The sequence below is a fragment of the Cyprinodon tularosa genome, unplaced genomic scaffold, assembly GCF_016077235.1.
Source record: "Cyprinodon tularosa strain WSP-4 unplaced genomic scaffold, ASM1607723v1 ctg363, whole genome shotgun sequence".
Classification (NCBI taxonomy): domain Eukaryota; kingdom Metazoa; phylum Chordata; class Actinopteri; order Cyprinodontiformes; family Cyprinodontidae; genus Cyprinodon; species Cyprinodon tularosa.
The window spans coordinates 285,386-310,038 of record NW_024039078.1 but is presented as its reverse complement, the minus strand read 5'-3'; the positions used below and the strand labels follow the sequence as shown (position 1 = coordinate 310,038).

The 24,653-nt window shown below is 40.6% G+C and overlaps 1 protein-coding gene across 1 annotated transcript; it reads left to right on the top strand.

Annotated features, from left to right (window-relative positions):
* Nucleotides 1–656: 656 nt before the first annotated feature.
* fmr1 (FMRP translational regulator 1) lies at nt 657–24,364 on the top strand. The gene is made up of 15 exons (XM_038295941.1): nt 657–1,062; nt 8,637–8,689; nt 8,776–8,869; nt 11,329–11,400; nt 13,818–13,966; nt 14,063–14,156; nt 14,237–14,353; nt 17,652–17,822; nt 17,908–17,986; nt 18,061–18,182; nt 20,170–20,256; nt 20,361–20,565; nt 20,639–20,839; nt 21,010–21,089; nt 22,608–24,364. Exons 1-15 carry the CDS (start codon nt 1,012–1,014, stop codon nt 22,809–22,811), a joined length of 1,779 nt encoding a protein of 592 aa, XP_038151869.1. The 5' UTR covers nt 657–1,011; the 3' UTR covers nt 22,812–24,364.
* Nucleotides 24,365–24,653: the final 289 nt, after the last annotated feature.

The window sequence follows — 24,653 nt, the reverse complement described above, 5'->3', positions numbered from 1 at the left end:
TTTTTTCTTAAAATAAGTGCATTTGTTCTTGGATTAAGGAGGTAAAAGAGAAATTTTGCCAATGGAACAAGATAATTTATACTTAAAATAAGAAAACACAATTGCATTGTCTTATTTCAAGTGCATGTTATCTAATTATCTTATTTTGAGAGTAAAAAGACTCATTCCATTGGCAAACTATCTCATTTACCTAATCAAATTAAGGGTAAATATGCTTAATTTAAGAAATCTTTACTTATTTGTAGATCGTCTTTCCAGTGTAAAGACATTTCAATAAATGGAAAAAAAAAATGCAGGGGGAATATATAAAAAAAGTCTAATCAACCAAAACGTTCATGACCCCAATGCAGTACCTCTGTGGAACCCCTCGGGGTCGCGGACCCCCTGTTGAAGACCTCAGCCTTAGAGAGCAGGGGGCTGCCATTGTGGGGCCCCTGGGGAGCAGTGTGGGGTCAAGGGCGTCTAGAACCGCCCATGTCTGAGGTTCTACATCACATTTTACTTTCTTATTTTTCCTGCAAATAATATAATAAAAAAAAAATAGCTGACAAAAAAAAAAAAGTTTTTATTTTCTCAAAGATGATGTTTTATTCATCAGATGCATTCCTGGTAGTTACCCGCGGAGAGCGGAGGCTCAGAGGCAGCAGGTCGGATGACAGCCGAGGAAGAAAGCGGAGACGTCACATGACAGAGGATGCAGTAGATGCTTCTTCCCCACTAATCACACTCAAAGCAGCTACTACACAGGCTAACCTGCACCGAGCCGTCTTTCATTGTCTTATTGGCTTCGAATGAAAAAAGGCGAGGATATCAAAGGCGGAGTTGACAGACGGTGTGATACGGAGAAGCTCATCGCTGCAGACGGTTACCCCAGCCCCCCTGGCTGCTTCCAGCTGCCAGCGTCATTTGGCAAAGCAGCGAAACTCTAGCAGGCTAGCAGCGGGCTAGCCAGCCTGCTAGCTGCTAACAGTGCTAACTGTAGTTAGTTAGCGAGCTGCACGGAGCTGCGTCATGGAGGAGCTGGTTGTGGAGGTGAGGGGGGCAAGTGGAGCCTTTTATAAGGTAAGAAACAGAAAATGCATCGTGCTTTTATCACAGCTGCTATATTTTTCTAACTAAACTAGGATAAATAGTCCGTGCAGAGCTAGCGCTGCGGTGCTCTGTGGATGTGGGCCTGGGCCTCTGTGTCCAGCCTCTACCTGGGTCAGATGCTTGGTGAAATATTAAGAACAGTTAACCGGAAAATGCAAAAATATTTCTATATCGGTAACCCGCCGCACTAAGTAATTAATGTCTACAATCTGATGAGGTCTGTGCTAAAGCAGAGCACTGCTTGAAGTCTACGGGATTGATTCCGTTGAGTTGATGGGCAGGTTTTATGGACGCTCATTGATGTTTCAGCAGATATTTAACAATAAATGGGTAATAAGTGGAGGAATGAACACTTTGGATGATTGCTGATGATGCTGTGAAAGGTATTGGATCTGCTATGGAAACCATCTCATTTAATGCAGGAATTATTGGGGATGCTTCAGTACAACTTTGTTTGGTTTCCGATTCAATAAGTTGCAGCTTTGAATGTTGACCGATACAGATCAGCATGGATCCTACAGACTTTAATTAGCCCTTTAGTAACGATGGTACTTTATGAAGTTACTCCAACAGAGAACTACGACGGGCCAGAGATTTTTTTCTCTTCTATTTCAAGAATAAAGTCGTAATATTGCCAGAATAAAGTCGTAATATTGCCAGAATAAAGTCGTAACATAGCCAGAATAAAGTCATAAAAGTCACTACGAGAATAGTCATAAAGTTATGAGAATAAACTTGTAAAATTATGGGAGTAAAGTCGTTACAGTGCGAGAATAAAGCCGTAACATTACGAAAATAAAGTCAGAACGTTACGAGAATAAAGTCGTAATATTGCGAGAATAAAGTCGTAATATTGCGAGAATAAAGTCGTAATATTGCGAGAATAAAGTCGTAATATTACGAGAATAAAGTCATTATATTACGAGAAAAAAGTTACGAGAATAGTCAAAACTGCTGGAATAAAGTCGTAACATTGCGAGAATGAATTCATAAAATTACGACAATAAAGTCGGAATGTTACGATAATAAAGTCGGAATGTTACAATAATAAAGTCGGAATATTACGTGAATAAGGTCGTAATATTACCAGAATAAAGTCGTAATATTACGAGAATAAAGTCGTAATATTATGAGAATAAAATTGCGGGAATAAAGTCATAAAATTGCGAGAATAAATTCGTAAAATTGCGAGAATAAAGTCGGAATGTTACGAGAATAAAGTCGCAGTACTAAGAGAATAAAGTCGTAATATTATGAGAATAAAGCCACAACAAAAATGAAGTCGTAATATTAATAGAATAAAGTCCTAAAATTATGAGAAACAAGTTATATTTTATGACAACTCCTACAAGAAGCACTGTCCTACATAAAATGAGGAATGTGGAGCATCATGTGAAGTTATACTTTGGCTCTGGTTTGACAAATAAGGAAATGTTTTAGCAGCAGCATCAAATTGGGCAGGATGTCAAAGTGGACTCAGGTTGCTGATTGGTGGAGCTGGTCGGCCGTCATCTGCTGGTCGGAGCTCCAAGCTTTCTTTCCAAAATGGGTTGTTGTATGATGACCTCATTCTCATAATGTTATGACTAGGGGTGTGGGAAATAATCAATTTGGCGATATATCGTGATATTTGGCTGCCCAATATAATATCGATCTTTCACTTCTTAGTATCGATAAAAAAAAAAAAAGGTTACATAAAACATTGATGGGAAAATGGGCTACGTCTGCACCACCACTCTGGCAGAAAGCGCTGTGGAGCCCTTTAACTGTATTTGAGGCAGTCATAGTGGAAGAAAACCCCAAACAACATGGATAATAATACCTAATCAATATTTTCTGATGAAAATATACATCACTTGCTGTTTTATCTCATCATTTGATTTTGATAGCTGGGGAAAATATGGCAATATTTAGTGATACTGCAATATCGTGATAATATCGTATCGTGACCCATGTATCGCCAATACTCACCTCTAGTTATGACTTTATTCTCAAAATAAAAAAGATTTAAAAAAATCTCTAACATGGCCATAATACTCTGTCATAGAGAACAGTACTCAGCAGCAGTGAGATCAAAGGACATTAATTACAGAATAAGTTTTTCATTTTACATTTTCCCTCCTTTAACAACACAGACAAAAATGGTGAGAGGTTATCAGTCTGTGAGTAAAGTTTGCAGTGATTTATACTATTTTCTAGACCACAAGTTTGTTCTTGTCACCCTTACTTTCTTTAAAACTGACATTTATTTTCTTAGCTTTTAATAATGATAAAACATCAAAGAACTATGAAGTTAAGAAAGGTGAGCTGGAAGGTTTTCAAAGAAGCGAAGATTTGCATCTAACTAAGGCTGCAACCACCAATAATTTTGCTAATTGATTGATGTGATGATTATTTTTAAGATGAATCGGTTTATAATCGGTAGCACCAGGTTCCTTAAAAACTTTTTTTTTTTTTTTTTAAAAATGAACCAGGTCCAACTAAATCTTTCCCACCTCACGAGTTCTGGATAGAGCAGATTGAGCAGATGAAACAGTTCTTTCTTATCTTAAAGGCAAAATATTTATATTCCATACAATTTTGGTATAATTCCTGCTCTAAATGGGTCACTCTGTCGCCTAAAGGCCTGTTTTAGATTCTCTGTACTCCAGTTAATGATTAATCAATCACTAAATTAGTTGATGATTATATCAATAATCGATTAATCGCTTTTAATCTTGTTAATTATTTCTCCCCTGCATCTAACAATAAGTGAGCTAATGGATCAGCTTAAACAAAGTTACAGTTATCCTGAAAATAGCTAAGAAGGGATTAATCTTTGTTTGACTTGTAGGATTTAGAAACAACTGTATATTGAAAAAAAAAAAAAAAGTCAAGTATTGGAAACAAAAATATCTCAATCCATTAATGGTATTGGGTCTATCAAGCATAGATCTAATATCAGAATACACCAGCCTGCACCTTAAAATCTCCAATATTGACATTTTATTTTATTTAAGCTTTATTTAACCAGGAAAAAAAATCCCATTGAGATTAAAAAGCTCTTTTTCAAGGGAGTCTTGGCCAAGAGGCAGCAAAGTTACATAAGGTACAGAGATAATTAAATTAAATGACAGGTACATAAAAAAACAAAACATATCAAATAAAACAATTACAGATCATCAAGGCTGCTTCAAATTCTTTCACTTTCAACTTAAAAGTATTTAAAGATAAAAACTCAGGGTTATGGGTGTTGCTCAGGGTGGCAGTCTGTTGGAGTGGGACTCGGACTCAGAACCTCAGAATTCCCAGCTCTACACCCTAACCAATAGGCCGCCACTCCCTCGTACCTGTTCTAAAAAACAATCTTCTGTGTTTGAGTAGTTTCACTTTCACCTTTTCTTACAATCTAGCCTACAACATAAGTATTAAAGCGCGTCTGATTCGTGCAGATATTGTATCAGGCCAATATATCAGGGCATTGCTATTAAAAGATAACCTAACTCCGATCAAGAGGGTTTGTGCGACATCTTTCACGTTGGTTTACGCTTTGTGGATGTGTGTTTGTGACGTGCGATCCAGAATAGTGAACTCTGTTTACTGTTTTCAAAGTGAATGAGTTGTAACTGAACTGAAGGTGTTCTGGATCAAACAGTTAACAGTGCCGCCTCCTTCTTCTTCCATTGCTGACATGACACGGTTTCTCCGATGATGTTCTAAGCTGAGATGATGAGTGGTCTTCTGAGTTCATTAGTTGTCCATGTATGAAAAATATTGAGTTTTTATCGGGTTTAACAGATGGCAATACTTCAAATGGCTGTATTTCGAATGATAAGGTGTTGAACTTAAAACCAGAATCAGATAGAGGAGAGGTGGTTTCTATCAGCATCTGTCCCTCTCAGATTTTAAATGCATTACCAGTATTTTAGGATATATTACAGTCTATGATAACATGTTTTATCAGAGACTGAACTACTGGGTTTTAAGTGTTTTTATGTTTGTTTTCTAACGTTAATATTTTTAAAAATGTCATATTGGAGGATGTTTTTTAAACATTGCAAAATAATTGACATACGTTTGTACAAGCATCTGTTGTGGGCATTTTTTGAAGTCCTTCTGAGGCTTGTAATCATCTATAATGAAATTATATCAAATTGAAAGAGATTTCAAAATTTGTTGTGACAAAAGTTTTGGTCACATTGTTTAGCTTTAATTTTAGGGCTGCATATTTTACTTAAATGGAAAATAACTTTTTGGTTTTAAAGAAGGCTACAATAATTAGACATTTTATATAAAATATGATCATTATTTTAAAGTTGATCTTAAACAAAGATCAGTAACAAACCAAAATGTAAAAAAAAAAGAAATGAATGGAAATAGTATTCCAGGTAAAATGACTGAGTTAAGCCCGGCGTACACTGTGCGATTTTCCAGTCGTGTGAGAATCTTTCGATCGGGCCGACTTTCAGCCTGATCGTGCATCGTGAGTAGTGTAGTGTACAGGGGGTTACGAGCGGCGATCAGCCTCCCACGACCTCCTCCCGATCAGGAATCGTGAGGTCGGGACAACATGTTTGATTTTATCCCGACCGTCTTGGGCAAATCGCTCAGCGGGCAAACAAGGATTCTTCTTTTTATTCTCCCTCTCAGATGTAAACACAGCTGCATGGCAGGGATGCAATAAGTGAAATGCAGTTCTATCTGTAAAATTGACAGACCGTAGTAGCCACGTTTGCTCAGCCATGTCTTTTTTCCAAATACGTCGTCGCCTTTTCTTTTTAGGACTTTCAGGACAAAATTGCACAAGTTGCCAAGGCAGTGTGGTTCACTATAGTGAGCTTAATATCCCCCTTCTATTTGTTTGGCTTCAGGATAGACCCATCATCACCCAGTGCAATGACAATATATATATATATATATTAGGGATGGAACGGTTTATGAAAACCGTCCGAACCGTTCGGTGCGACTGTCTCGGTTCGATTCGTGTGTGTTTCGTTCGGTTCATGCGCTGCTCAATTTTCTCATAGGCGAAGCGTTTACACTCCAGAGCAGAAGGTGGCGGTACTGCGACCAAAGCCAACCACTAGTAGTAAAAAAAGAAGATGAAGAAGCGAAGCAGCGTAGCCGGGTGTAGCAGAAAAAAATCAGTTGTTGTGGAGAATTGTGTGGGTATGGCGAGTGGGAAAGAACAGGAGTTGGAAGACGCGCCAGCAGCACTTTATAGGTCTGCTGTATGGGACCACTTTGCATTTAGAGTGACCTACGATGACGGCGGAAAGAAAGTTGTGGATAAAAGTGCAACAGTGTGCAAGCATTGTGCAACACATTTTGTTTATGATAACAGCAACACGACCAACATGTCATGCTAACCCCGAAATCCCACATACTCCGTCAGCGCTCTGCTCCGCCCCGCTGCGCTCCAGACCGCATGCACAAAGCAAAGCCTACAACCCCCACTGTGGCTCCCGTCCGCTCCGCTCTGAGTTAATTGGAGATCGTAGAGGGCATGCGCGAGATGATTAAATTCAAAGCAGCAAAACATGCGGAAATGATCCAGGGTTTCCGCGGATCATTAAAAATAATTACAATTCATTAATTTATTTTGGATTTTTTCATTAATTTCATAAATTTTTATGGGATTTCGGTGTAACAATCAACATATACGGAACCGAAAACCGTGACCACGAAACCGTGAACCGAACCGAACCTTGGATTTTGTAAACCATTCCACCCCTAATATATATAAGTATTCATCTATATAAATACCCATGTAAACACCCTGGGCAAAAAAAAAAAAAAAAAAAAAAGCTGTCATATGTGGACGCTCTGTATATACTGTATATATCCGATGCACCTTTTTCCTCCTTTGGCGCAGTCTTCTTCTTTCACTATTTGAATTGATGTAACGAGTAAATTTCTCCGCTGTGAGATCAATAAGTCAATCGATTAATAAAGTCAATCAATCAATATCAAATCACTGATATCTGATCCAGCTAATTGCATCTCTAGCAGTGGGACACTGGAACATGGCATGCAGGAAATGCTTCTGTTAATATATTACATTTAAAAAAAAAAATAGTTTGACCCAGAACATACAGATATACTGTAGCTCCCGCGTATTTACTGAGTAAAGGGTGAATATGTATGGAGCTAAATCAGTCTCAATTTTGACAAATACACATATGTGATTCATACATGCACAGTACAAGCTCCAAACACACAGCACGATTCACGCAAGCATAAAAGATTCACACACACAGCACATGATTCACCAACGTATTTTTGGTCCTTTAAAAATTATAAATTAAATGACCGAGTGCCAGTGGTCTTTAAACTTCACTGCATTTGTTGTGGATCTTGACGTCCCTCGATACACAAATGCATTTTTTTATACAGGGGATGGTTTGCAACCAATCAGAGCTCCCTTGTATAAGCCAATCACAAGAAAGTACTCCACATGGGATGACTATTTGCTCTGCCCCGGTCCAGTGTTCCTTCAGCTCAGCATACCGCGTCAGGCCAGTATACCCTCTGTCTCCGCTCTCCTTACATCCAAGGGCGCTGTTTTATTTCGCGATTTAGTTAGGTTTTTGTCATAGTTTGTGCATAAAACAACAAAAAATAATCCACTAGGTTCGTTACACACATTAGCTTTAAAAACAAACTTTGCATGTCCGTTACATGAGGATCTAATTAAGGACGGAGGTCCTCAACAGGGGTCTCCTAAGGGGTCCACAGAAGTACTGCATGGGGGTCCCGAAAGTTTTCGTTGATTAGACTTTTTTTAATACCCATAGTAATGCGTATTACTACGGGTATGCTGGCCTGAAGGGGTATGCTGAGCTGACAGAACATCGGCCAGGTAAAGATCCGTAAAGATACGTATTTCAAGAGAATTGAGATTGATTTAGCGCCATAATTATTTGGTTAAAATGTATTGATTTAAATCCACCAATGTCCTCCCTCTGTCTTCATACTCTTCTCCTTGCTTTGTTTTTTTTGTCACATCCAATTTGTCTTTTGGGTCTTCTCTGATTTGTAGAAGCATACAGACATTAAAAGCCATTTAGACCTGCTTTTTGTAACCAGGTGTCCAGAACAGTTTTAATCAGTCATAAAAAAGCCATTTGTTCGGATAAATCTACTAAAATTAAAATGTTTGATCAGTTTAAAGCACATGATCTACACACTGTTACTGTTCTCTTTAACTTTTAAACGCTTCTCTTTTTTTATCTGGATGAGTGTGATTCTCTGAATCCATTTACTTTTATAGTGCAGGGAGCTTTCAGAATGGTTTCATTGAATATTTGTAGGAAGCTTTTTGTTTTTAACTTTTTGTCCACCCCTGACTGCAAGCCTTTGAGGTCTGTGCTGTTCCAACAGGGCAAGACGCTGAATGTTTGAATCTATCGTTTTCCTTCTGGGCAGGACGTGTCTTATTTGCAATCCCTTCTGCACATGCATTTAGATCGGCCTAATATTAACCTAATAGATGGAGTAACAGTAGCTTCTTCTACCAGAGCCTTTGGTTATGTAAATCTTTGTTTTTTCTGTGCTTCCCTCAGGCTTTTGTGAAGGATGTCCACGAGGGATCGGTCACGGTGGCTTTTGAAAACAAGTGAGTAGAACCATGAGCAAACGTCGTGGCCTTCTTCCCTGTTTGTCCAACATTATAAATGCTGTGTTTTTTTTTATGCGTCTCAGTTGGCAGCCGGAGCGGCAGATCCCGTTCCAGGATGTGCGATTCCCTCCTCCAACAGGCTTCAGCAAAGAGATCAACGAGAGCGATGAAGTTGAGGTGAGAAGGATTCAGTATTTTCAACAATGTTAAAACTCACAGGAAACATTTCTTATGTTTAAAAGGGGCACAGTCACGTTATACGACTATACAAAAAAAAAGATCTAAAATCATTTAATGAAATGAGGTTCGCCTTATGGGGTTTAGATTTTCAGCCTAAATAGAATCCTAGCTTCGGGTGCGATGAGCATACAAAAGGTGTGGCGCCATCTGTTGGCAGTAACACAGAACTAACAGAGAGCCAGATGGTAACAGTGAGGGCAGCTCTATGTCAAAGGTAACCAATTAAAAATCAGCGGGATCCAATTAAAGAAAACAATCAACCAGTAAAGGTCCGGAGACATTTAATTATAATCTGTTACTTTAAACAGAATTTAACACTGAAATAAAATGAAGTTTTTATGCATCCATGTTATACGTTGAAATTTTTAATTAAAAATATAAAAAAAGGACGCTTTTCTATTTTAAAATCTAAATTGTTTTTGAAGTAGAGAACAACTATCGTTCAGTTTTGTATATAGACAATTTCCTGACTCACTTTAATTATATAACACCTGAACTGACCGTTTTTTTTTAATAAGGTAGAAAAGGAAGGTTATCAGAAGCATTGATAAATTTAACACTGAAGTGTCGCCCCCTACAGTAGAACCGCCTTTTAATACAACTAAAGCTGCCGGTCTTTATGGGGATGTCATCATCTCAGGCAGGGGTCACCAATTAAAAATTAGCAGGGTCCGAATAAAGAAAATCATCAATCAGTAAAGGACCGGAGACATTTTTAATTATAATACGTTACTGTAAACAGAATTTAACACTGAAATAAATTAAAACATAGAAAATGTTTCCATTTTAATATCTAAAATGAAATGTTTTTTTAAGGAGAGAACAAGTTTTTATGCATCCATGTTATACATCGAATAATTTTAATATGGAAAGTGTTTTTTGAAGTAGAGAACAATAGCCGTTCAGTTTCGTATATAGACAATTTCCTGATTCACGTCTTTTATAAAACACACAAACTGACCGTTTGTTATTTTTTCTCTTTTTTCTGTCTTAATGTTGGCAGTGGGCTTTATGCTGCCCTGCAAGGCTTTAAACCTGGGTTTGAATGGAGACTAAGCCATTCTAAAGCACATAATCAAGGAGCTCATTTTGAGCCTGGATCCATATTTATTTTTGATTCTGTTCATGGTGGAGAATCCTGCTTCACAGCACCAGGTTGAGCCAAACATGCTCTAAAAGTGCAGGGTCACCTTTTAATACAGCGTTTAACTCATCTTTCATCAGTTCACCACAGTTCTTCCAGCAGTCCACACTTTCTCTGCTCTCTTTTTCTCATCATCTTCTCCTTCTTTCCCATCGCCCGGCTTGCTACAGGTTTGCCTGCTGTGTCTAAAAGTAGCAGCAGCAGCAACCCAGACTGACAGCAGCTCATTGGCTAATTAGTATCACGTGTAGCCTGGTGACAGACGCTTCGGAGGGCTTTACCGTATTAACAGGAGAAGCGCGGCGCAAGTGAAGTTAAACACTGTCATCGGACAACATGCAGTAATTTATGTATGTTTTAAATTAGGTTGGGTCCTGATTAGCCAGCAGGAGGGTCTGGATCTGGACCTCTGTCTGCTAATCTGTGACCTCTGCTCTATAGAATCCTCCATAGAACCACCTATTAGAACTTTAGGAACAAAAAATATTCCTGTTCCTGACAAACACAGTGCGAGTATCAAAGTAGGAAATGTATTTATGAAATAAATTAAGATAAAGTCGTAAGCGTGAAACCTTTTCATTGGAATTAATGCAAATTAAGCACAAGGTAAATGCGACTCCCTGGTGACAGAAAACTGCTCCTTGTGTAATATTGTTTGTAATTGGACTGCAGACGCTTAGAATAACTTTGCTATCAGTATTATCAGTATAATTAAGGATGTTTACGTCCATCATCTCTGCAGTCGGGTCTAAAGTGCAGCTTAGTTTCCACTCAACATTCATACTGTATTCTAAGCGCTATTGGAGACTTATCCCTCCTGGAATCAACATTGTTTGAGCTTTTTCACACATCTTGGACTATTGTTCAATAGTTTTCAGCTCTGCTGGGATTTCCAAATTCTCTCACCTCCATTGTCGGGGCTTGTTCACCTATTATGAACACCTATAGCATCATACCACCGGTTGTGCTGTGTTGTTATGGTAAATATACACAGAAAGGCTTTATTTACTAACAAGTTGGGGAAAAAATCAAAGTGTGAAACACAACAATAACCAAAACGCAGTAGGAGGCGGCCATCTTTTCTGAAAAAATTGTACGCAGCCAGAGAGAGCTGCTGGCATACGTTTGAAAAGCCGTATAATGAGACTCTGACCCTTTCAGTTAGAATATAGGCCTGTGCTTAATGCTTTATAATAACATTAGTTGTGTAAAATCAGTGTAAAGTTAAAGCAACTGTGTGTTTGTGTTCTAGGTTTACTCCAGGGCGAACGACAAAGAGCCCTGTGGATGGTGGCTGGCCAAGGTTCGCATGGTCAAAGGAGAGGTATGCTTGGATCCACTTTTCAAATAAAAATCAGTTTCTAACACCTTCCACCCTCAAATAAAATATATAATCAAGGAAAGATTTATTAAAAAATTGGTTTTTTGATCTACTTTTTTTCCCCAGATTTTTCCTGTCTGCTTAAAATTTGTTTCAATAAAAACTACAAATTTATTTTTAGTTTCATTAATATTATTATGACGGAACGTTGTGGTGGTGGCCTCTTTCTATAGGGATGGTCTTTATCAGCATGAACAGTTGGACTGTAAAATAATAGTTTTGTATCGATGCATCGATCCAACAGCCGACGATCCGATGCGTCGACACGTCCACAAGAGCACGTTATCTAACCTATTTTGCCCTCCTACTTCGCTTCCTTAAGCCACTACCCCCTTTCCGCTTGCAGTATTCTTTGATGCAAGGCAGGATCAGAATCTATAACACAGACGCATTATTATTTTTCAGAGAATTAGGTTTTTATAGGCCTAGGTGGAGTAAAACTTTGCTACTCCTGTTATTTGCTGTTGTTTCTCAAATAAAATGTATAACAATATTACAGCTTTCATTGATTTATTTCAAATTTGAAACATTGTAAGGTAAAGACAATTAACAGATTAATCAAATCGTATTATGGTGTATTATTGAGTATCGAAAATAATCTAATTGTTGGGTCAGGAAATTGATACTGAATCGAATCGCCATGATGAGTGTGATTTACACCCCTAATGAACAGGGAAGCTGGTCAGAATCCAGGCTGGAGCTGAATGAAGGTCCGTCCTGGTAAAAAAAAACAAAGAACATGTGAGATGCTGACAGGAGGATTCGCTTCGCTGCAGAACCAAGGCCCTAAAAGTGCAGACGGATAAAAGCATGTCTGAGTTTCAGAGCAGCCCAGTTAAAGCTCAGATTATTGAGGGTATGATATTTATAACCTCTGCTCCCCAGACACCGTCCATGCCATTATGTTATTACAGAAAAAAAAATGCATTTTAAAGATTATTACCAGAATAAAGTCAGAGGAATCGTAACTATATTTAAAAAATGGAAACATTGCAATATTAGTTGTAACAGAATGAAGTTTGTTTTGTTACCAAAATAAAATGATAACCTTAATGTAATATTTTAAAATCAAAATTAAGTGTACGTTGAATGTGTGCATTGAGGATTGAAAGACATCTTCTGCCTCCATTTATCTGTTTACTACAGTGTGTTAAATTCATGTTAATGTGGATTTAAATACATTTCAATTAGTGGAAAAAATTGCATGGGGGAATATAGAAAAAACCTCCGTGGACCCCTAGGGGTCGCGGATCCCCTGTTGAAGAACTCCGTCATAGAGAGAGATGATTAAGACTTTATTCTTATAATATTGTGGCTCTAACACTCCGTCATACTGTTTCACAAATGTTCTGTTTATAACAATAATTTACTAGCTGATGTTTTAGTCCTAAACAAAATACAAACAAATACAGTAAAACACGTCTATAAGTCCTTGTGTGTCACTGTTTGTTTATTGGGCACAGTCTTAAGGCAGATTTATACTCAGAAACCAGGTTGTCTGCATAGATGTCGCAGTGAACCCAGATACGGACCTGCACCTTCCGCAGACACTCTGCTGCACCTCTCCAAAATTATTGGTGGCCGCAGAAAGGAGGCCTCTGATTGGTCAAATCTACATCCGGTCTAAACTATGCGTATTTCCTGTTTGGTACCTAACCGGCTTGTTTTGTTTGTATGACCGCCATTGTGGAAAACGACTCTTGAAGATGGACCAGCTAGAAGAGTGAGGTGCGGGAGATCACTGGGACCCTTTTCCACCTGGATCCCTGCTCTTTCATCCTCATGTCCATCCGTTGTTGCATCGCCTTGCACACACCCACCTCGGCGGTATCTGAACCCACAGCTAGTTCCTGATTGTCCCTCTTGTGTTGTGGCGTGGAATAACATAGCGCAGATGACGCTTCAATACTGGACATAAATCAAAAATATCTGCGACAAGCTCACTGTGACACACTGCTGCAGGATATAACCAGGCCTTTACTCTGGATGGTTTATTCTCGTTTGCATGAGTATCCTAAAGATGAGCTCATCTGATGAGCTCGTCTGCTGTCTGGCAAATACGGACACAGATTAACAGAGGTCAATATAGTTTGTTATAGTCTATGTTTAACCCTCGTTTTTCTCTGTACAACTTGTCTGTGATGCAGCCGAAGTGAAGGAGTTTCTCCGCCAGCTTTGAGATGTAGATGAACAGCGGAGTCCACAATACACACATTTTAAACCAATCACCTGTCGTTCATTTCTCCTTCCTTTCTCAATCTAAATGTGCAGAGGGCTTGAAGATGCTACGTCCCATCAGCCCTATTTTTAGACTTCCTGCTGTGTTTTTTTTTTTTATAATTCTGTTTCTTCCGTTTCAGTTTTATGTGATCGAGTATGCTGCATGCGACGCGACGTTGAACGAGATCGTGACGCTGGAGCGGCTACGGCCAGTAAACCCCAATAAACCGGCCACCAAAAGCACCTTCATTAAGATCAGGCTGGATGTTCCTGAAGACCTGCGACAGATGTAAGGATCATCAACCTTTTAGAGTCTGTAGTTGGCAGCAGAAGTTCTCCTGCTGGTCTGTGAGGAAAACTGAGTTTGTTCCTCTGTTTTTCCCAGGTGCTCCAAGGAGTCGGCGCACAAAGACTTTAAGAAGGCCATCAGAGCGTTCAGCGTCACCTTCGACTCTGAGAAGAAGCAGCTGGTCATCTTGGTACGTCAGCTGATTTTAATGTTCATTGATGCTTTTAAGTCTCATCCTGTGGAGTTAAATCCATTTAATTGCCGTTGCAGTCGGTAAACGAAGTCACGACGAAGAGGGCCGGTATGATGAGCGACATGCACTTCCGCAGCCTCCGCACCAAACTGTCGCTCATGATGCGCAACGAGGAGGCCAGCAGGCAGCTGGAGGTATGACGCCCAACGCACAGAGCTCTGTGACAAACAGATCGTTTTGTTTTATTTAGATTTTATTTGATTAACCAGCACATTTGAGCTGACTATGAGGTGGAAGGACTCTGGGAAATAGACATCTGGTCTCACTTTACCTCAGCATCCCTTCTGTGAAAGAATCCTTTAGGTCTACGTGACCTGCTGGTCCTGCAGGTATAATTAAAATAAAACAAACAAACAGTCCCTTATATATGGGTGAATTATACTGGGCAATTGGCTGCAGGATGCGTTCTATATCAGCATTAACTTTGGGCCGATTTAAAAAAGTGATGTTTAGTTTAATCTAGTTAATTCAGGAGAAAAGGTGGTGTACTAGTGATTAGGGTTGAGAATTGATAAGATATTCAAGATTCCGATTCCCTTATCGATTCTGTTATCGATTCTCGTCACAGTCATCTAAATCTATTGGAGAAGGCATCCATTAAATGAAAAAGCATTACTGTACAACGAAGGAGAACACATTAGCCCCACCTCCATCGGCAGACCAAGGAATGATTCCCAAACTGCTGGTGGTCAGAGTGTTTTCTACCCATTAAAAGAGCATCATTGCTGCGGTTGTGCAAAGCCGCAGGCCCCGCCCGCACCACTTGTGTATATATTTTATTGTGTTTACTTGTAATTGCGCATATTATATATTCATTTCTTGAGTATTTAGTAATGATAATGATTAAAAGCAGCTTGTCAGTATTTGGTGTCGTCACCCATCAGGCTTTTAGCTAGAAATATTTCATAGGGTGTAAACCTTGGTCTATCAAATCTTAGAGTTAGGGTTAGGGTTTTGTGTGGTGTAGAGGGGTCAGGGAGTATCCTCCCCCAGAAAATGTTGAGATTTAATTTAATTCAGTTTATTTATATAGTACCAATTCACAACCCATGTCATCTCAAGGCACTTTACATTTCACCAGATCATGCAGTCAGATTGATTCAAAGTTCTCTATCTAAGGAAAACCAGATGATTGCATCGACTCATTGACTCGAATGCAATCCCTCACACTAAGCATGCTTGTAGCGACAGTGGAGAGGAAAAACTCCCTTTTAACAGGAAGAAACCTCCAGCAGAACCAGGCTCAGTGTGAGCAGCCATCTGCTGAGGCCGACTGTGGTTTAAGGAGACAGAAGCAGAGATACAAAAAGCAGCCTTAAAAGGCGGCCCCGTCCAGGAAACACACAGCCAGGCAGACGAGCTCCAAGCCAGCTCCCATGTCAGAGGATGAAGAGAGTACATTCAGCCAGTCACAGTCAGAGAAACAGGACTACACTGAAAAACAGGCCGATCTCCAACATCTATAAACAAAGGCGTTGATGGCAGCAGCACAGCTGATATTTCTCAGACATTTAGACTCTGAAATGGTATTTCCTGCATTTTGAGGTGGAATGCAGGTAACTTTTGTCTACTTTTCCTGATTATGAGACCTATGTGTGCTTGATTAGAGGTGGAAATTTCACCAAGGAAGACAGGATGTCATTTTTAGGTACAATATTATGTTTCATAGGTTAATTCAAGCAATTAAAAAGTGTAATACTACGTTCACACTGATTTCAGTAGCAAAAAGCACCTGCTGTTTAATTTTTGATTTAGAATTAATATTTTTACAAACTGCAGGTAGCAGAGTAATAAAAGCAAACATTTTGCCAGACTTTAATAAACTGTTTCAGAGAAGTGATCATGGCGATCTGCATCAGCAGTGCTGTGTCTGTCTCCATGCCAGCTCCCAAATCAGCTTCTCTGATTGGTTGGTGTGGTGCATTCAAGCAGCAGAAGTTCAGTTTTTCCAAATCCAGCAGCTGCTGCTTGTGAAACTGAACATTTTGGTCAAAGTTTCCAGGGAAAAAACAGGGCGTACAATTAGTAATTTCTTTAGTAAAGGCTGTACAACGTACGTTGAGAGCTAAAAAGCCTGTCACCCATCATAGAATATAACTAGTGAAAGTATTCAAACGCAAAAAACAACAAAGAGGGAAGCAGTTTTAAGTGTATTAACATTCACAAGAGGGGTTGTTTTTGTTTGACCTCCATGATGATCTCTCTCTTTTATCTTGCGATCTGTGTGCTCCGTGGAGCTCCTCAGAGCTTGGCACTGTAGCGAAGCTGGAAGCATTCAGGGTAAAACGACTCCAGACCGGTCTTGAGCTGTGTTCAATTCATCCTCTAGATCAGAGGTCAGGGATTAGCAGACAGAGGTCCAGATCTGGACCCACCTGCTGGCTAATCTGGACCCAACGTAATTTAAAACATTTATAACTTATCGCATGTTGTCCGACGACAGTGTCTAACTTCACTTGCGCTGCTTCTCCTGTTAATACGGTAAAGCCCTCCGGAGCGTTCGGCACCAGGCTGCATGTGATTCAAATGATCCAATGAGCTGCTGTCAGTCTGGGTTGCTGCAGCTGCTACTTTTAGACACAGCAGGCAAACCTGTGGCAAGCCGGGCGATGGTAAAGAAGGAGAAGATGATGAGAAAAAGAGAGCAGAGAAAGTGTGGACTGCTGGAAGAACTGTGGTGAACTGGTGAAAGAAAAGTGAAATGGTGCTCAAAGATAACCCGGAGTATATTTGGCTCAACCTGCTGCTGTGAAGCAGGATTCTCCACCATGAACAGAATCAAAAATAAATATGGATCCAGACTCAAAATGAGCTCCTTGATCTGTGCTTTAGAATGGCTTTGTCTCCATTCAAACCCAGGTTTAAAGCCTTGCAGGGCAGCATAAAGCCCACTTATCTCATTAAGACAGAAAAAAAGATAAGCAAAACAAACGATCAGTTCAGGTGTTTTATAAAATATATGAATCAGGAAATTGTCTTTATACCAAACTGAACAATTGTTGTTCTCTGCCTAAAAAAACACTCTAGATATTAAAATGGAAACATTTTCTTTATTTCTTTTTTTTTTTAACTTCATTTATTTCAATGGAAAATTCTTTTTAAAGTAACAGATTATAATAAAAAATGTCTCTGTACCTTTACATATTGATGGTTTCTTTTATTCATATCCTGCTGACTTTAAATTGGTTACCCCTGCTGTAGATGATGACGTCCCATAAAGAATTTTAGTTGTATTGAAAGGCGGTTCTAATATAGGGGGCAATACTTCAGTGTTAAATTTATCCATGTTTCTGATAACCTTCATTTTCTACCTGATATTCATGCTCTTGGTGGTTTATCATGAAATTCTAATAAAATACACCAAAGGTTGTTGCTCCGACCTAAACTAGAAACGGATAAAGTTCTCCCTATCTTTTGTTTCTGTCACATTAGAGCTCCAGGCAGCTGGCGTCTCGGTTTCATGAACAGTTTGCGGTTCGGGATGATCTAATGGGTCTGGCCATCGGGACTCATGGAGCCAACATTCAGCAAGCGCGTAAAGTTCCTGGAGTCACTAACATCGACCTGGATGAGGAGACCTGTACCTTCCACATATATGGGGAGGTAGGAGGGAAGACCAAGCAGTGACCTCACTGTGATAAAAGATGATGCTAAAACTATTGACGTGTTTTTTTTTCTGTCATCCCAGGACCAGGATGCTGTCCGAATAGCCAGGACTTACCTGGAGTTTTCCGAAGATGTCATCAAGGTTCCCCGGAACTTAGTCGGTGAGCATAGAGCCATAGATAGATAGTTAGACTCACTTTGATTCTCCACTGACTGGCTTCTCCCCGCTCCGTAGGAAAGGTGATCGGGAAGAACGGCAAGCTGATCCAGGAGGTGGTTGATAAATCTGGTGTGGTCAGAGTTCGAATCGAGCCGGAGAACGACAAAAAGCCCTCAGCGGCGGCAGCAGCAGATGAGGTCAGTGGTGAATAGGGATGGAACGGTTTATGAAAACCATCTAAACCGTTCGGTTTGACTGTCTCGGTTCAATTCGCGTGTGTTTCGTTTGGTTCATGCGCAGCTCCTTTTTCTCATAGGTGAAGCGTGTACACTCCAGAGCAGAAGGTGGCGCTACTGCGACCAAAGCCAACCACCAGTAGTAAACAAGAAGAAGAAGCGAAGCAGCTTAGCCGGGTGTAGCAGAAAAAAATCAGTTGTGGAGAATTGTTGGAAGTTGGAAGACGCGCCAGCAGCACTTTATAGGTCTGCTGTATGGGACCACTTTGCATTTAGAGTGACCTACGATGACGGCGGAAAGAAAGTTGTGGATAAAAATGCAACAGTGTGCAAGCATTGTGCAACACATGTTGTTTATGCTAACAGCAACACGACCATCATGTCAGGCTAACAATCAACATATACCGAACCGAAAACCGTGACCACGAAACCGTGAACCGAACCGAACCTTGGATTTTGTGAACCGTTCCACGCCTAGTGGTGAAGGCCTTCTAGAGGCAAAGAATTGGATTACGGAGCAGCTGAGGCTAGCAAACAGAATGCAGGTTAAGGTTCTCACAAAGAGAAATGTTGGACCTACATATAGGGCAGATTAGACTTTTGCAACCGCACACATCAAATGTCGCTTGGGTCTGGTGGCGAACCAGTTTTGCTGGTATCCTTCTGCACCGTCGGTCTGGAGTTTCTAGGGACGCACAGCAGTTTCCCGCCAAAGCGCAAGGGGGAGTCTATTCGAGAACTCGCCAGAACTTTGGTGGATGGTCACGAGAACTTCGGCGGTGCCAGCGGGAGTGCTTACCTTCCAAGACAATAATGGCGCGTCTGCTAGATATCATGGCCACGTAGATGGATCTAGAGTTGCTAGACATTGAAGAGTAACAGGTTCTGTTAATGGAGTTGGCAAAAAGACCAATTAACCTTCTGTTGTAGTTGTCCATTGTTTCTCGGTTTTTAAAAATGGTGCGCCCTGGCACCGAATCAAGAAAGACGACCACACAGACAGCCGGTAAGGCATACCAAGGACCAATCAGAGCTGATTTTTGTCTGCGCACTTCTTCTTGAGCTCTGTGCGGGTTTGCAACCGTACGACGTGTAGTCAGGATTTTTTTTAGGTGCAGAACCTCTGCAGGGGGGGTGTGGTCGCGCACAGAGACAGATTTGATGGTTGCAGAGGCTATGCGTCAGAAGCATAGATTGGCCTTATGTTGTACAGTAGAACAGGACTGTATGTGATTACCTTAGTAAAAGTTGAAAGCTTTGATAAAACTATGGAAAATATGAAAGCTATTCGATCTCCCGGTTCCCCTTTATGGACGTATCTGCCTTAAATTCAGTAGTTTTGTTGTTGTTTTTATCCATCTGTGCCACTTTGCTGTTTTTCTATATTATTTGTTTTCCATCAAGGACTAATAAAGGATTATTCTGACCTATCCTAATGGATTTGTAGTTTTGTAAAACTGGATCTGCTGCGTTGAAATGATCCAATCAGATTTTCTTTGGCAATCAAAGTAGGAAAGCAGGGTAGATTGCTGCAAAGTCAGACTCTTTACTGCTGTAATTAGTCCTCCCATTACTTGTTTTAAGCCTCTACTTGCTGTCTAACTAAACAGGAAGTTATTGGAGCAATTGGATCTCATTTATTTTTCTAAAAGTGTACATAAGTCAGACATCTAAAAAATGGAGTTTGTCATAAAGAAGTCTGATTTATTAAACCAAGCAATTTCCTCTATGGATCACAGCTGAAGGTCAAAGTTTGCTCCCAAAGCTCCGCCCACTTCCCCCCTCATTGGAGAGCAGCAGCTCATGTTTTGATCCCCGTCTTTTGCAGGAACATGGGGACAGTGTATGTTTCTACAGCGCCGGTGTAAAAACGGCTCCACCTTTTTGACTCATGCCCATTTTAGTCCCAGACCTCAGGATCTAATGAAAACTGTTTGACCTTTTTCAGGGAATGGTGCCATTTGTGTTTGTTGGGACCAAGGAAAGTATTTCCAACGCCACCGTGCTCCTGGACTATCACCTCAACTACCTTAAGGTTTGTGATTGAGCCTCTCTGCCTTCCGAAATCAATGCCAGTTTGTGCAGAAGGAGCGCTGAATTGTGTCCTGATGTGGACTTTTCTTGTGTCGGTGTCTGTAGGAGGTGGATCAGCTGCGCATGGAGCGCCTTCAGATTGACGAGCAGCTGAGACAGATAGGAGGGGGAACGGGTCCCAGAAACCCCAAAGACAAATCCTATGTGTTTGATAATGGGATGGGCAGAGGAGCAGGAGGAGGCGGAAAGCCCTACGCAGGAGGAAGAGGTGGGCGAGGGCGGAGAGGTGGAGGGGCACCGTTCACGTCAGGTACGTCCGACCCGTTTTTAACACTCCACTTTACCAAACTTCCTGGTTTAATGTCTGAATTCCAACTGAACAGGAACCAACTCAGAGGCGTCCAACGCTTCAGAGACGGAGTCCGATCACAGAGAGGAGCTGAGCGACTGGTCCCTGGCTCCCACCGAGGAGCTGGTGGCAGGAGGCGGGTCCCTGCCCAGACGGACAGATGGGAGACGGCGAGGCGGGGGCGGAGGTCTGAGGGGGCGTGGAGGCAGGGGGAGAGGAGGGGGAGGATATAAAGGTGAGGAAGGATTAAACTAGAAGTGAATGAAATCAGGAGTTTAACTCCATATATTTAGTTTTTTAAAGTTTCCTATGAAATTAGCCTAATGATGACAGCTTCATTTTTACATTTACTCGCTATTATAGGATCTCTCCTCTTTAAAAAGTTTTTATTTCTGCGTTTCTTAGGTGATGACATGCAGTGGGGAGACCCGAGACCTCGACACGTCCGAGACTCTAAGCCGAGAGGCCAAGAAGAAACTCTACAGGTGAACACTGGAAACTATCAGTTCCAGAAATCTGTTGTAAAACTTTTGCCTCTAAGGCTACGTTCACACTGCAGGCCTTAATGCTCAATTCCGATTTTTTTGTGAAATCGGATTTTTTTGCGTGTCTGTTCACACTTCCAAGTATATGCGACTTGTATGTGATCTACTGTGTGAACTGAATGCGTTCAACCGAAGTGTCCCGCATGCGCACTCGAGGACGCGATGACGTCACATGTAGCAAGCGTCCTCAGTGTTTGCGGAAGTAAACATGACTCATAATACCGCAGCGTATATTGCGTTCTTTAAGTTCTTCTCCAACAGGAGCAGGCACATTACGAACGAAATCTTTTTAAGAAGATCAAAAAGAAAGACCCTCCCCCGGTTCCGGTAAGACCCTTTGAGTTTGATCTGAATCGAGCTATCTTTCCAAATATGAATTAAGTCAGCAACCTCACTTTCTCTCCATTGACTGCTCTCTGTGTTATCTTCCGCCATGGTTGTTAGTTTTTCCCGCCTCCGCTTAGTAGGACGCAGATTAGTAACGTTTAGTAACATTTGTCAAGTATCAATGACGTGTAGGTCGGATGAATGCGACCTGGCCGTACAGACACAGGTCGCATTTGAAAAGATCAGATACGTATCGGATTCAGGACCACATATCCAAGTGGCCCGGGTCGCATTTGAAAAAATCCGATCTGTGTCGTTCAGACTGTCATAAAAATATCAGATACAGGTCACATATGGGCAAAAAAATCGGAATTGGGTCACTTCAGGCTGCAGTGTGAACGTAGCCTAATTTACTCTGATAGTCAAGTTTTTGACAGGAATTTGGAGTTAGCTTATTTATTTACTGATTGGGAGGTAGCTGTAGATACGGCTGTTAGCGGTTTCTCAGGTAGTTTTTCACTGAGCAACCAAATAACCCAACTAAATAAGGGGATAAGGTAAAACCTCCTTCTCAAAATGTTCCAAGAACAGAATAGACGTCATAGAGTGCTCTAACTTCTCCCGATCCCATCTGACCTGCTTCAACCACTTTGAAATTAGCTTAGGATCCTTAGGAAACTCAAATAAGCTGATGCCATCCTTATTTCAGCTGTTGTTAGTGATGAGAGGGAAATGTTCGCTGCATCAGAACTTTTTTGAAAAATGTGTTTAGATCTCCTCAAAGGCATACTCCTTTAAGCTTTTCTAATCTTCAAAATAAGAATAAAAGTTTTGATGGAATCTAGGTTTGTAGCCAACGATTATTTAGCTAATTGATTTATTTGTTGATTTTTAATTTTTTTTTGGTTTGTTTTATTTTTGGATTTATTGATTAATAATGAAACAGCAAAAGGTTCCTTAGATAAATTTTTTTAGTCCACAAAATGTTTTCCTCACCATTAGAATAAAATTAGCTACTGCAGGATTTAAAAAAAAGGTTCCATGGGCATGAATAGCTTTACTCTGCCTACTTTCATCTTTTTTCTCAAAATTGTGAGATATGTGTTAGCTTCAATGTTCTTTCTCTGACAGATTCGTGTCGACGGAAACAACGAGCGCAGCGTGCAGCATTCGTCAGCTGGCCGAGGAGGAGGAGCAGCGCATCCTTCGTCTCAGGGCGCCATCGGCCTCGGAGGGGAAGGCCAGCCCCGCCATCATCACCAGAGACCCATGAGGGATAGAGGGATGAAAAAGGACAAACAGGACGCTCCTGCGCTGGTGAACGGAGTGTCGTAGACACAGCGATGGAGGACCCCTGTCACACACACACCCTCACACACACACACACACACACACACAGAGGCAACTTCTACACCATCTCTGGCGTTTCTCTTTTTCCTGCCTTCATCACACTGAGGAGGACTGATATTTCCATCAGCATGGAGACATTTAGTGAATCCCTACAGCAGAGCTGTTCTGGTTTCTGCTGGTTTGCTTCGTTCCCGTTTGGCGTCGTCTCCTGTTTACTGTGGAGTAAAGGAAGCCTGACGGTTTTGGACTCGAGGAACAGAAGAAGTCCGTTTTCTTTCAAAGAGTAGCTCCTTTTCACTCCAAAGGAGATCACACAAAAACGTTTTTGTTTCTCTCCATCCCCAGGCTCACTCACACACAAACGGAAACGATGACAGCAGAAATCTATGGAAATAGCAGTAGCCGTCAGGCTAGGCTCCTACTGCGTAAGATGGGAGGCTAACCGTAGAGATGATCCAGGTCTTTGTGGTCTACATTGTTCTCCCGGTGCAGAAATCAGTTTGGTCATTCAAAACTCCGAAAACCAATATTTTTCAGTCAGCTGCAACACGAGCCCGGGCGTATCACAAGCAGAGATTTTTCAGGCGTCGCCCCAAATAACGCGTACACCGTGGGAGGCGCGTGGTTGTGGGAAAATGTTCACAGATGGCACTTTAATTTTATTTTCTACCTTTTCACACTGAAATACAAAAAGAAAAGAGGTATGCACTCCTGAATTAAAGCTCTACATCAGGCTGTGGTTTAAACGGCATGAATTGTAAAAGAAAAAAAAGTCAACCCCGTTCTGAAGCAAACAGACTTAAATCGGGGGCACTTTGGTGTAAATCATTTGGTTTCAAAAAGGAAACTAAGACCCAGCTGGACGGTTAGCTCCAAAACGTCTGGTTGTACTACGTCAATAAAAAAAGAAAAAAAAAAAGCTGACATGAGATAAAAAGGTTAAACCACTGACTGAACGGCTCCAGCCTGTAAAGGACGATACTCAGACAGCAGCAGCAGCCCTGTCCTGCTGTTGGTCCAACTGCACTGATTCACAAGTTGGTCTTCTAACCTGCATTTACGCTCTAGTCCCAGCGAACTAGTAGGTAAAATATCTACAAAGAAACCAGTCCTCTTGTTTTACTGATAACTCCATCAACTATTCATTTCCAAATCTTCTAGATGAACTCAGTCGTTTTGGTTTAGGTCTTACCTCCCCCTCCCCTCTGCTTGTTTAGACTCTTTCCTTCCTATTTATCTTTTCTTAGATCATCACATCTTGGCTGCGTTTTGTAAATGAGGACTCAAACGAGACATTTTCTCTGAGCTTTGAGACGGTCAGTGAAGCAGTCATTATGTGCCTGTAAGTTTCAGAAACTGTGAGCTTCTTTAGTTTTGTTTTTTCTTTCATGATGAGGCTCCTTTATGATGGTGCCTTGGCCTTTTCTTCCTTTTTTTGTCTGTAAAATTAGTTAATGTTAAGGCAACAGTCATCAGCATATTGACATGTAATGACGATTCTCTGATTCTCTATGGCTGTTTATAAATTAAAGAAGTCCCCTCTTGGTTTTTTTTTTTTGTTTTTTGTTTTTCAATAATCAAAACAATACTGATAGATTTGAACAGTAATCTGATGCATTTATGTTTTTTTCTTTGTTTTTTTTTTGGTGAATGGTTTACATGGAAGGGATCAGTACAGTTTAGTTGGCGAGAACTTTTAAAAGTTCGTACTTGCTGCGATCTCTTCTATTACGTCCTCTGTTAAAACTGACTGTAATAATGGAAATGAGCAAATATGGAGAAAATCTGGGATCTGATTAGAAAAAAAATACAATAAAAAATAAACCT